General features: G+C 46.6%; 1 protein-coding gene across 1 annotated transcript in view; it reads right to left on the reverse strand.

The window, feature by feature from the left end:
* Positions 1-12,974: 12,974 nt before the first annotated feature.
* The window catches only part of CCDC92B (coiled-coil domain containing 92B), a 30,293-nt gene continuing 29,257 nt past the window's right edge, over positions 12,975-14,010 (reverse strand). Inside the window, exon 5 of the mRNA XM_055001070.1 lies at positions 12,975-12,993. Coding sequence (XP_054857045.1) covers positions 12,975-12,993 — 19 coding nt within the window. The remainder of the gene's footprint in view (positions 12,994-14,010) is intronic.

Here is a 14,010-nt window from a genome sequence, read left to right on the forward strand (position 1 = left end):
GCCCCTCACGGAGAGGCTGTTGTGAGAATAAAAAGGGGGAGCACAGAGCCGTGTTTGCCCCAGAGGAGAGGTGGGATAGGCATGTACGCGGCAAATATAAACAGTCTCAGCAGAGCATTTCTTGGCATCATCCCAAATATCCTGGCAAGCCTGGGGACTTTTCATTGTGGAAATTAATCTCTTCTGCTTTTCAAAACTGTAACTGTAAATAGTTGTCAGTTTACAGTGTATTATTTGTATAGGGCCATACACTGAGCCTCCAGTTCAAGGGAAACAACCTGTCTCTTCAGGCCTGTTGCCCACTGTGCTAGACAACCTAGTAAGTTTAGTTGTGCATGATTGCTATAGCGCAACAATAGCACAATATCCAGTCATGTGTAGTTGACACACATTCACTTATATCAGAGATGGGACATATCATTCCTAGTCTCATAGATTTAACTTCTGGGAATATTTGGGCAGGGAGCCCAAATCTAAAGAATCACCTGTTAATCTACACTATAATTTACACTAATTTCTACTATAATGTACACTATAACCCCAGCACCAATTTTTAAACAGCATCTTTCAGAATGAAGACAAACTAGTGACTTAGTAGGGACATGAAAATCAGGACAGTCCCTGCTTACTAGGAATGGATGTCCATGACAGCTAGTGATGGCAGCGTTTCTGCTTTCCTGTTGCCATCACTGCCCTAAGGAATATCCCTTCATGCTACCAAACAGGGTTTTTCCCCCCTTGTCAGAGCTCATGCTGGCAGCTGATGAGAAAGAGTGACTCAGCACAGAATAATTACAGTCTTTTCTAACTCAGGTCGAAGTGATTTTATTCTCTTCTGCAAGAGATAATGTTATTTTCTCACATTTGGAAACCACAAAAAAGGATAAACCTCAGAATTAGAAACAAGGTTTATGGTGAGCAAACCTTGCTCCAGAGGTTTCCAAGCCAGGCAGGTTTGGGTTGCCAGCTACTGGAGGGGAGAAAAAGTCCTGTTCCTTTAACAGAGGCTGTTGGTGCAGACTGAAGTCCTACTGATGCCTGAATGTACATGTTTTGGCCACCTTCACTGAGGGCTTTCCCCTCATATTATGCGGTAAGAAATTCAGATTTGTCACCAAATGTGCACTCAAGAGACACCCCCAGCTAAATCCTGGATGCCTAACGATTGTGTTTGCAAACCCTGCTTCCTACATTTTCATTGCCACATCTTTAGGTGTACTGCAAAGTGTGAAGCAGCCCACAAGAGCTGGGCTGTTAGAGACAGTGGAAGTTGTAAATGGAAAAAGATAAATTGAATATAAGTCATTTAGGGTTGCTAGTTGGGTGTTGTCACTTATCTGAAGAGTCAGATGACTATCTGACAGGTAACCATTATGGCCTGAATAACTAGGATCTGTGAGACCTGAGATCAAATCCTCTCTCTGATGTGAAGCTTGCTGTGTAACCAGGGGCTAGTTACTCTCTCTCAACTTAAAACTCAGAGGCTGGTTGCATGAGTAAAATGCAGAAGGGTGTTACAAGCTCTTTGGAGGTAGGGTGGAATAAGAAGGTAGCAAAAACCAGCAGCCGTGTCCTTGAAATCCAATGAAGTCCACACTCATCAGAGGGAAGAGGTTTTCCTCTGATCATCTCTTAGTACAGAGCTTTTGTTGACCCTGTGGGCATTTTTAAATTTTGAGAGCAATGCCTCCACAAAATGGCTGCCGTAGGGGCTGGGGCCAATCACCAAATGCTGAGAGGCCGCTAGCCAGGCATCCTCTTGTCATGATAGGATTGCCAGCTGCAAGTTGAGAAATTCCTGGCGATCTTGAGGGTGAAACCTGGAGAAACCTGGAGAAAGTGGGATTTGGGGAGGGAAAGGACCTTGGCATGGCATAATTCCATAGAGCCCACCCCCCAAAGTAGCCATTTTCTCCAGGTGAACTGATCTCTGTGGCCTGGAGATGAGTTGTAATTCCGGGAGATCTCCAGCCACTACCTGGAGGCTGGCAGCCCTATGTCATGAAGATAATTATTGCCAAATGAGTGCACCCCGCACACCCAGAGGTGATTTCTGGGCTCTTCCAGAATGCTGCCTGCTCCAGGGAAGTGCAGGAAAGCCAGAAGTGGCTCTTCGATTTGATGAGGGGATGCTGTGGGGAAGAAGGAAATGGGTGCTAGGCAACATATGGGAAGTGAATGGTAGGCACCACCATATGCTGCCACAGTTCCCACAGGAAGTTAGGCCTCCTGTTTACCCACCCCAGGCAAGGAATTATCTGCCCACAGCCCAATTTCCTACCCCTGAGGTACTGTGGAGCAGGAGAAAAAAACGGCCTGCACATAGTGATGTTCTAGGAATTTCCATTAGTCTCTATGGTAAAGACTATAGAGACTAAGGGAGGCAGCCTAGAGCATCACCAGAAGGGGCTCACATTCTCCCCCAAACTCCACCCTCCCCAGCTACCCCCCCCCCCCAATATCCCAGCACGGGTGGTGTTGGGATCCCCATGGCCACCACGGTGGTGGAATCACTGCCTCAGCCCGAAGCAGGAATATTTTCAAATCAGCCATCAGTAAAGCTAGCCCTGTGGTACATGTAAAATGTAGGTTTTCATTAGCAACCACGGACCAGTTCAGAGAATAATGGCTTTTAATTTAAATTGCTTATGCTGGTTTCCAACAAATAAATTAAGATCATACAAACGAACACAGTATAATTATGTCCCCCTGGCTTTGGCCTTCTGCTCGCAAATGACCAGTGAAGAGGCCCCCTGTGCCAGGGCTGGTCCCACTTCAGGATCCAGGTGGGGGCTCACATGATTAAATGCTTCTCCATTTAGAATACAAATTTCTGTGCATATAAAAAATCAGCATGCCAGGGACAAGGTCAGAGGCCTTATCTGTGATGTGCTAGCCTTCTACGTGTGGGATATTTTATTTTTGCAAGGAAAAACCATCCATAATTCGTCTTCACCTATAATCTCAGATGCAGATTGGCGGCCTTGTTCACTGCTTGTGTAGCCATATTCAGTGTGGCCAGAACCCGATTCCTCACCTCAACGATCACACTTTGGGTCACGCGTTGCAAAACCCCAGGTTGGGACTGAGATTCCTGCCACGTGTGCTGGGTGTAATGTATGACACGCGAGGTTGGGGTTCTCTTCAGTTTCCATGCATGTGGTGCCTGATTTGCATGGCAGCCGTCGTGTGTGTGTGTGTAAAGAGTTTCAGCTTCCCTTCTTCCCAACACACGATGCGCCTGTTCAGTCTGTAGGGAAAACCTACAAATGGACATGTGTGTTATCCCAATGGGGTAAACAGTGGCTACCAAGATTGTTTCTGGTTGGGAAAATGGCATGGGGGAGGCAGCGGCCCCTTCTTCAAGTGCGCCACCGTCACAATCTGAAGTAGGTACCACATATGTGGGAACTGAGAACCCAGAATTCATGTGTGACTGTTACACAGGACACACAGTGAGGACTCCGCATCTCTACAGTGTCCTCTATAATGTGATTCCTCTTATTCCTCCCTCTTCTTCATATTTCTGATTTAGGTGGCATAACCCTTGGACGGCTTAAAAGCTGGACTCTGATAAGCATAGGGGAAAAAATCATTTGTATGTGAATGATCAGTCCACAAGATGACCGGGTGTTAAAGCGGACCATACAAAGCCAGAACATAAAGGTGCAGAATTAGGAAATCCGAGTCCGTGTGATTGTTACGCTACGGTCACAATGCTATTAGCGCATCTGAATCTAATGCCACATTGTTTAAAGTTATTGCAATGCGTCCATCTCCTGTGTGCTTGTGAAGCTTGACAAGTGAAAGAAACACTGGTCCTTTTTCTACAAAGTATATACTCGCCCTGATAAATGTAAATACAGCTTATGTACATTTTTGTTAGGTAAGGTAAAGTGGGCCCTTGAGTCACACCCCACTCAGGGCCACCCCACGAAGTCCCCCCTCATCGGGTTTTCAAGGCAAGAGGCGAGCAGAGGTGGTTTGCCAGGGCCTCCCCCTGCCCAGTGAGGCGGGTCTTCCTGGGGGCTTCCCATCCAAGTACTGACCCTGCTTAGCTTCCAAGCTCTGACGAGATTGGGCTGGTCTGGGCTATTAGAGCTTCTACCCATTTTTGTAGATATAGATTTTTATTTATGTGTACAATATAGATATACATTATGTATAATTTTGTCTCACCAGAAGTTTATGACAAACGGTGCAGAAAGCCATTGTAAAAACTCCTGGGATGTCATGTGTATTTCCTTAGGAACTCTATACAGTCACATCCACCATTCTCGGTGGTTAGAATATATTCTGCATTTCATCAATTGTGTGTCCTGTTCTCCCAGACCCATGGCTCCCTCTTGCTTAAAAATGTAAAAATGTTGGCCATACTGATTTCAGAAATGCCCTTTTTATTTGTTAAAAAATCTATCCCTATTCCAAATATACATTTAGTTTAACACGATTGTTCTGAACCAGCAGTTCTCTTGTACACCCAGAAAATGCAATGCACAGGTGGATCTTCATGTGTGCGTGAGGCGCTTCATTCTGAGCTGGGCTTGCTTTTGCTCATGTGATGCTGTGCATGTGGCACACTGGATAGGGCAGCCCTGGGCAGGTGGTGTTTCTTTTGGATATTGCAATGTCACAAAGCTTTGGATTATCCCTAACATTTGCTGTTGCAAACCTGTGTTTGTGTGCTTGATAGACTGCCAAAATCTGCTATTCCATGACAATTCTGGACATTCATGACGTGAAACTGCTTGAAACCAATTCAAAGACCAAACTGCACATTCCACTGGGACTCTGTGATCAAATGACTCAGCATGTATTTAAAACTTAAAAGGCAGCCCTTAATTTGGACAGAGAATGGGCGGGCTAACCCTCCTCTTGTGCCATTCCCGTAATAGACCTCCCCACAATGGCAGTCGGCAGTGGTACAGTTAGTGATTTTAGAGACCCAGCATCATTAATGCTAGGAACCCTGGGAATTAGTTCCCAGAATGCAATCTGGGAAGGGAAATGGAAGAAAAAGACAGAGGTAAACCGGGCAGAGATAGAGGTTGCCAGGTCCCCTGACCCTTCCAGTACGAAGGGCAACCCCTGGCACTTACCAGGGTTGTTTTCATTGTGCACGCATTGATGTCACTTCCTGAGTGACATCATCGAACCCAGCAGCGGGCATTCTCCCATGCTTCACAGGTAGGGTTGCCAGGTCCAGGCTGGGAAATTCCTGGAGATTTCTGGGGTGGAACCTGAAGAGAGTGGGGTTTGAGGAGGGGAGGGGCCTCAGCAGGGTATAATTCCACCCTTCAAAGCAGCCATTTTCTCCAGGGGAACTGATCTCTGTTGCTTGGAGATCAGTTGTAATTCTGGGAGATCTCCAGCGATCACCTGGAGGCTGGCAAGCCTATCACAAGGGCCAGGAGTGCACCCGCCATGCTCTGGCCTGGGAGTTTTGGCCTCCAGGGCCTGTTCCCCAGCCTTTCCCCCTTGCCAGCTCAGTAAGTGGTGGCGGGGTGGCAGAGGCTGGGAGTGAGGACCCCCCACCCCCACGGGGGGCGGGGGGCCTGGCAGCCCTAGTCAGAGTTCATACATCTCTAGCTTCAGCCTGCATTTGGAGTCCCCTCCCATCCAAGCCAAAACGGCTAGGCCTTGGGCATTTGCCCCGAAGTCTGCTCTTTATAGCACCACTAGTTATTAGCCACAGCTGGGAAAGAAGCCAGATGCCCAAATGAAATCTGCTTTGTGTGTGTGTGTGTGTCCAGGGAGGAGATTGTTCTCAGGAAGGCAATGCAAGGGTAACGCATCACCCCTGCTGCTCCATTGCCACAGCCCTGATCAACACCTCTCTCCCACTCTGTTTTTAATGTTGCATGGTGTCAGATCCCATGGATGATGTGTAGTTTACATTTTGACTCTCAGGTAGTTTTCTTAAGTTTAAACCCAGAAGTGACAATTGCGTGGCAGCAAGGTCCCTGTCCAAAGAAGTGCATTCTGATTAGTAAGCTTGTTCTAAAGGGCAAATGTTAGAGCTAGGTAACCCAAGGATCAGCTAGTCCAACCCCCTGCACAACGCAGGAAACTCACAGCTATCTTCCCCCCCTCACCTCCCCCAGTGACTCCTGCTCTATGCCCAGAGGAAGGCAAAAAAAAACCCCAGGATACCCAGCCAATCTGGCCTGGGGGAAAATTCCTTCCTGACCCCAAAGTGTTAGTTTCTGCTCCATGCCCTGCCTGGAACAGGCAAAGCCTAGTTCCAGATTATTGACCTACCATGACAAGATATTTGCATCATTTTGGATGAGTTCTCTCTGTCTGGGCCATACCACATAAGACTGCAAATGGAAACTCCTGTGCCTAGAAAACGAGCATGACAGAGTTCCCCACTGCTACCAGGCGCACACACGCCAACACACTCGAAGGCTCTGCCAATTTCACCTCCTCTTTGGGGAGGGGAAGATGGTATTCACAAACCCTCTGAGGAGCAATCTCTGCCCGCTCTGTCTTTTTAAACTACCCTTCCCGGCTAACATTGTGTTTCCCTTCACTTGAGCATCCTCGTGTAAGATGCCTCCTGTACAGAGTGTCAGGCTATACTTCTATAGGCAGGGATTTTTCTCCAGGGAGCAGCAGTCAACCATGTGCAGTCCAAAACCGTTACAGCCCATGCTATTGCCTTATAATTACTTTTATATACGGATCAGGAAATTACCCTCCAAAACCTCTGTGTTGTGCATCATTTTGTTACCTTGGCATTTGCCAGTGCGCCTTCCTAACACAAATCTAATGGGAATAGGGCTCCTGATTATCAACATATTTGTTTGTCCAGTCCCGACAAACATGGCATTTAAACCTACATGTACTGAATAGGACTGTTCTCCCTCCTACATACTACATGTAGCAACAAGAGAGGTGGGGCGGGGAGCAAAGAACCTGGGCCTGACCCCTCAGGCTTCAGCAGTTCCCAACCCAAAGGGTGCTGGCCAGGTGCTCTGAACGACCTCACTAACTAGGGTTGCTGGATGTGGCTCGGTGGTCCGGGAGTCCCTCTTCAGGAAGAGCCAGCCCTTCTGCTCCATTCTAATGCACCCTGTCTCGGAACCTTTGTTATACTTAACCAGCCCTTGCTCAGGATTGTATACTCCGATGGGCGGAAACTCTCCAAGGTCTCAGGCCAAGGAAGGCTTTTCCTGTCATCTGCCACCTGAGATCCTCCTGAATGCAAGGTATGCGCTCTACGACGGAGCCAGAGCCCCTCCCTGAAGCGTTCTACAATGAAGATATGAAGCCGCTTAATGTCAAGTCAGATGGCTGATCGGTCTCCCTTAGAATTTGCCAGCTCTACCTTCTGCCACTGAGCTACAACTACATCCCTTATATTCATGGAAGCCTGAACAGAAAAAAAGAGAGTGCAGGATAGTCTGAGAGTTGTGAATATTGTTTTTGTAAAAAAATGAAAGTTAATTTGCAAGTATGAAGCCCATGAAGAACTGCGAGAAGCCATTTGGAAATCCTTTGCCTCCAGGAGTCTATGAGCTATGAGCATGGTTACAGTGTCAGACTACGATCCGGGAGACCCAGGTTTGAACTCTCACTCTGCCAGAGAAGATTCATGGATGACTTTGGGCCAGTCACAAAGTCTGAGTTTAAACTACCTCACAGGGTTATTGGGAGAATAAAAGGGAGGAGAGAGGAATTTGTAAGCTGCTTTACGTCCCCATTGTAAAGGAAGGCAGGGTATAAATGAAGTAAATAAATATAAACTCTCAGGGGCTTGAACAACCTGATTTCCTGCCCCCTCCACTCCCTTTAAATGCCTCTGAGCTGCTCTCCAATAATCCAGGGCCTCAACCACACAGTGGGGATTCTCTGTTCTGCATTCACTGCCACTGCAAAAGCAGAAGTGTTTGTGTAGGCAGCAGAGCATCCACACAGGAATTTTTTGCACACTTTCTGTCATCAGTGCTATTTTCCCTGCACTTTTTCTCTACTGTGTTGCCAAGACTATTTTTTAAAAATGTTGATTACTGTAGCACTATAGCAATTCCCTTTAAAAAAAAGAAAGCCCTCAAAAATCCTCCAGCAGCACAGAGGGAGAAATGGTGGCTGCATAACAGCCAAGAAACTGAGAATTGGGTGTGTGTATCATTCCAAAACTGGAAATGGAATACTTTGATTTGCATGTTGTAATCTAGAAAATTTGGCAGCCACCTCCTCTCCTGAAATGCATTTTGACTCTAGTGGAGTCTCAGTATGCAAAATCAACAATTGGTTCCATAAGAAATCTCTCTTGACAACTGCAGGCGGTGTTCTGTTCCAAATGGTTTGTCTCCAGATGGATATACTGAGACACATCATGGGATCGTGGGAACTGAGCTTGGATTATGAAGTAGGAAGTGCCAGTGTACAGAGCCAGAGGTGGTTTGAAAACACTCTCAATAACCACATCCACGGCAGAGCATAGCATTACTGGTTGAACCGGAAGGAGCTCGCAGTTTAATTGGCATAGCCTTCTTTACATATGAGGCTCCAGATTATTGAGGTTGCAAGCGATTCACAAAAGAGGCCTTAATTTACACCTCCTTTGTCACTTTTGTTAAAGCCTGTGCTGATCAAATAGCAAATGAGAGGACCAAAACACTGCATATCAGAAATGTGCCTGTCAATGTGCATGGCAGACCCAGATATCTTTGAAGAACACAATACACCGAGATTCCTTTGAAATTCTAGGGAACATATAAAGCTGGTGAGCCTGATCACTGGCCCATCTAGCTCCATTATGAACAGAGTGGGTTCAGGGCCCTTACCCTGCGCAACCATCTGATGTGAGTCCTGAATTCCTGTGTTCAGTGCGTGGTTTGGATCTGCACTACGGCACACATAGGGAAGGGGCTGCAGCCATTTTCAGCTGTTTTCCTGACCTGCAAGAATCGCTGTCCGGCACATCGGTGAAACCCACATGTCTCCCAGGGGAGTCCTGTGCCCTCTGACAGGCAGTAGCTCAGGCAGAGAAAGGGCCTTCCCATCCTTGGCTACCTGAAATCTTTTACTTGCAGTTACTAGGGATTGAAGCTGGAGTCTTCTACCATGCAAACTGTTTGCTATGCCACTGACCCACAACCTCTCCACAGTGATTATTGCAGAACCAACTGTGATGGAAGAAATAACTACAGGGCCAATTGAAAAGCTTGTTACCCTTCTGATTTCTTAATTACAGCTAAGAGAGCCCAAACTTGACATTTGCACCCAGACTCCGGTATGCCATGACCCCCAACTTGGAAAATGAAAAAAGCCAGGGAAGGCAGAAACAGAAAACTGGAAATATCCCAAAGAGAGGACAAGTTGTGCAAGGAGCAGCCACACGGGCGAGTGGACAACTTGCAAGCTCAGTGCAACAACAGCTGATTGCAGTTGCAGGGACTGTTTGGTTGCTTTCCCCATCAGAGTGCAGCAGTAAAAAGAGCTGCATTTATGCACAAGCTAAATAGGCTACAGTTTAGGGATTCAATTTATGAGAGTCCTCCAAATTATAAAAAATGCAAATATTACTAAATCAACATTTTTGTAATGTTAGGGGTTTTCTTAAACTTGACAGCATATCAGAAGCATTATCAGAGCTGCAGCAAAAGAGCAGGTATTCAGTACGGAAATTAAGTGCCCTTGCCTTGGTCTGCCTCCAAAACTTTCTTGCTTCTTCATTTTATTCCAGCCAGCTTATTCTTTTTTTCTTAGACTCTGTGTAACCTCTCCCTTCCTTTTCTCTTTGCTCCCTCCATTCTTTAACTTCATTTGTATCCTCCATATTTTTTGTAGGTGACAGCCTCTCCCTAAGCAATTAGAATGTTAGCGAATCTTCAAATTCCTGCTTCTTAAGCAACAGCCTGATGTTGCTGACTTTGCCTTGCCTCTGGAATCCCTTTCTCTTAGAGTGGAAAAACACACTATGAATTACCTGGGGATGCTCAAGAGCAGGATTTTATGTGTAATCCTTAATTCATGTGCAGGCCGTTCTTACTCGGTGCACATGAATGCCGCTTTCATGGGAGCTCCCTTTGTGTGACTGCATCTGCAAGTGATCCAGAGGGTAAAGTGCCAATTCAGCTCTGTTTTTGCTGTGAGAACAAGTACTTGCCAATTTGCATTTCTGTAAGGTGTGAGAAAATGTCAAGATCTGCATTTCAATGAACGGATGTGGGGGAAACTGGGATACTTTTAGCAGTTGAGGAGGAACCGATATTGAACGTGTGAATGTATTCACGTGGAGCAAATTGAAGTGTGACTGTGCGAGCGAGTACATGGGAAGTTGGAGGGGTGACGTGAAATGAGGTTTATTTGAGCATCTCTCACGATTCAGTCTCTCTGTGTAACCTACTTCAGACGGCTGTTGTGAGGGTGAAAATGCAGGATGGAAAAGACACCCTATGCTCTCAGGAAGGGCAGAACAAAAAGGTAATGGATAGGTGGAACTAAACGTGCACTCATAAAGCGTCTAAAATAACCCCTGTGTTCTTACAGTTTTTGGCTGATCCACAGACCAGCCCCCAGATCCCCAGGCAGTTTTTAGCAACTGGAAGATAAGCATCTTAAGGCAGAGGAAACCTGTTAACTGCCAGTGGTTCTCTGGGCAAGATGCCATCTTTATTCTGGAAGGATCCTGTACCATGATGGATGCAGACTAGCCATAAATCCCAGTTCATCGAGCCCAAAATGAGGTCTCCAAGCAGCAAACCCATTTAAATAGACTAAAGAATGGACCTGGGAAGCTACCTTAAGTGCCTGAGCCTACTGATCCCCTGAGCCCAGACTGTCATCAGGGTCTCATGCAAGCAAATGGTTCCCCCGCCCCCATCTGCTAGCTAAGGGCTCATTCACATGTTATCAAGGCCTCCGTGTTCACCACAACATGTGTCAACTGATGTGCTCTGGGAGCTGTGAACATAGAACTTAGTCCCAGGTGCTCATGGGGCCAATCTGGATGAGGACCATGATATGCTGAGCACCTGACCTGAAATGCCTTCAGAGACCCATCATGTGTCCCAGTGGCAGGGAAACTGACCTGCAATGATACTGGCTCCTGGGGCCATTTCAGGTGGAGAAAACGACACAAACCCGCTCTGCCTGTGATCCGCGTTTCTGATCTGCACTGGGCCCTCATGCACCTGAGGATTGAATTGTGAGCACTGAACTCTCAGAACACCTTTGCTGGCAGGATCTGTGGGGGACATGCGGGCTCCCTAATGTTGCAGGTCGGCCCTCTGAGATCCTGAGTAAACCCGGGACTTTCCGCAGGTGCTTGACCACATAACCAGTGCAGTGCAGTGGTTAAAGAATCAGACTAGGATCTGGGTGAATCAGATTTGAATCTTTACTCTGGCACGGAAAGTCACTGGATGACCTCGGGCCAGTTATTTTCTTCAAGTCTAGCCTACCTCACAAGGCTGTTGTTGTGAAGCTAAAAGAGAGGAGGGGGAAATGATGTGGTAAGTCATTTGGGGTCCCCATTGGGGAGAACAGCAGGAAGCAACCCCCCCCCCCCAAATCAGTATACAATGTTTTGATACACACATGACTGGAAGAGAGTTTGGCTGCTTCCTCCCCCTCTGATGGCCTCAGCACAGGCAGCCAGTGGCTGCAGGATAGGGGGCTTCTCAGATGGAAGCCTCTTTGACCCCCATGGGGCTGATACCAGTTGCTAGCTGAAGGGAAGCTCTTGAGCAGGCAACATTTGGCATGCAGTCCCAAGAGTCCTACAGCAGTGGAGAAAATTTTATCCACTGAATGTCTGCCTGCCACAAAGAAGCTCAAAGGACAAGAGCTCTGGGTAGCGAGAAAGTAGCTGGGCAACTTAATCCGGCTCATTAATCCTGAATCTGCAGGGCCGGTAAAATCAGAGGCACTCTATTGTTCTTGCAAATTCCAGAGGTTGGATCCTGGCTTGAAATCCTGCTCTCTTTGCTACAAGAAGGGTAGAAGAACGGCAGCTAGAGTAGACCATAGAGTAGCATGATCCCCATCCCCAAGCAGAACTTCAAAGTTATACTTTCGGAGTGCTAGTCGTTTTTCAGGGCGAAGGAACTAACCATCCAGTTGACGACAGATGAACGTCTTTCATTTGCATGTCTACTTTTTATGGGTTCTGCACTGCATTTAATGGGCATGTTGCACCTGAATAGCACCAAGATAACCGCAGGTGAACATAGAAACTAGTTTGGAGGCCGGGGGATGGAGAACAGAATCCAGATGTGGGTCGTGCTTCACTCTGGTGGTTGTAAACTAGGGATCTCTCTAGACATGCAGGTTTTTAAAGTTCTGGGTTCCTCAGACCCAACTCGGGTTTCTGCAACCATACAGCAGTTAAAAAATAAATGGCTGTTAAATACTAAAGGAGAGCCAAACAGCTCCACATGCACAGAACACTCCCCATGGAGCAGGAAAAAGAGGGGGGAAACCTACCTTCCCACCAGGAAACTGTTGGAAGAGGAGGATCCAGTGCTGTCCCTCTTCTCAGGTTTCAGAGGGGGACAAACCAAAGAGTTAGAAAGATAGAGGTGTCAGGGCATTCTGTTTATTGTTCACTATTGTTTACTGCTCTGACTGTCCTTTAATGTGCAGATTGCTATTCTCAGGATTTCCTCCTCCTGACTTCCTCCCTCTCTCTGCTTCTCTTCCTGGCTTTGTTCCAGGCAACACCTTTCTCCTTCTCCTCCCTCCATCTTGCCAGCATGGATGCTGGCCTTGCCCTGCCATCCATGTCCATCCTCAGACTAGATAGGTAGTTAGGATCTATCTCTCCTCCTTTCCTATCAGAGTATGGAGTTCCTTCAATAAAGAACTCTTAATTCTTTTCTAAATATAAACCAAGTGTATGCTTTTATTATTTTCATTCCTGCACACGCACCAGCCAGCAGAACGAGCTCACAACCACCTATAACCATGCTTCCTATGCCACACAATAGATTCTGCTAACGGTCCAAACATGGACTCCTTTAATTAGGTTTCTGGGGCCTACATAACAATTTATTTATCAGAAACGGCCCCTCCTCCCCTCGCAGAGGCATTCTGAGGCCATTCAGGCTCTCCCTTATTTTTTAACAGGCATTCCCCACAGCTGCCCTAAAGACCCAACCCTTTAAACCCTTGCACGTCTAGCTTGACCCTGGGATGATGTTCAGTACAATCCTAAACAGAGTTACACCCTTCTAAGTCCATTGAAATCAACTGGCTTATAAGAGTGCAACTGCACTGTTCATCGCTTTTCTCATTGCTAGCATTAAGACTTTGGGCACAAATACACCACCACCACCCCGCCTACTCTGCCATGGAAGCTTGTTGGGTGACTTTGGGCCAGTCACACACACTCAGCCTAACTTACCGCATGGAGGATAAAATAGAAGACAGCAAAATGACGTAAGCTACTTTGGGTGCCCAAGGAGAAAGGTGGGCATAAATGAAAAATCTGAACAAAAATAATATGCGAATGGATTCTGAAGATGGAATCAGAAAACGGTAGCATATTTTTAGCAGCCCCTCCCCATATCCTGCAGTGAGCTTTGCCCACAGCAAGTTGGAACAATTTAGGCCTGAAGCTTTCCAACTCTGATGTACTTCCAAATTAATTCCTTCTTTCATTCATTCTCGCCCTCCTCTTTGCTAGAAATGAGGCAGCTATTTAGAAATCTGTGTGGATTCTCCCTAAGAGCACTTTGGAACACTGCCTAATCTTTGCACAACATCCATATAGAAGGAAAAGAAATAAAATAATTTGATCATAGAATCATCGCATCATAGAGTTGGAAGGGACTTTACAGTCTATCTGGTCCAACCCCCCGTCTAATGCAGGAACAGCTTAAAGCATCCCCGACAAACTAGAATATTAAAAATGCATATTTCAGACTGCAAGGATGTCTTGATCCCTATTTAGAAAACACAGATAATTAACCCTTACATCCTTCTTGATTGTCATACAATCTTCTAGGTTCTCTCAAAACATCTGAACCAAACCCATGTGTCGGAATTCTAATC

The sequence above is a fragment of the Eublepharis macularius genome, chromosome 17, assembly GCF_028583425.1.
Source record: "Eublepharis macularius isolate TG4126 chromosome 17, MPM_Emac_v1.0, whole genome shotgun sequence".
Classification (NCBI taxonomy): domain Eukaryota; kingdom Metazoa; phylum Chordata; class Lepidosauria; order Squamata; family Eublepharidae; genus Eublepharis; species Eublepharis macularius.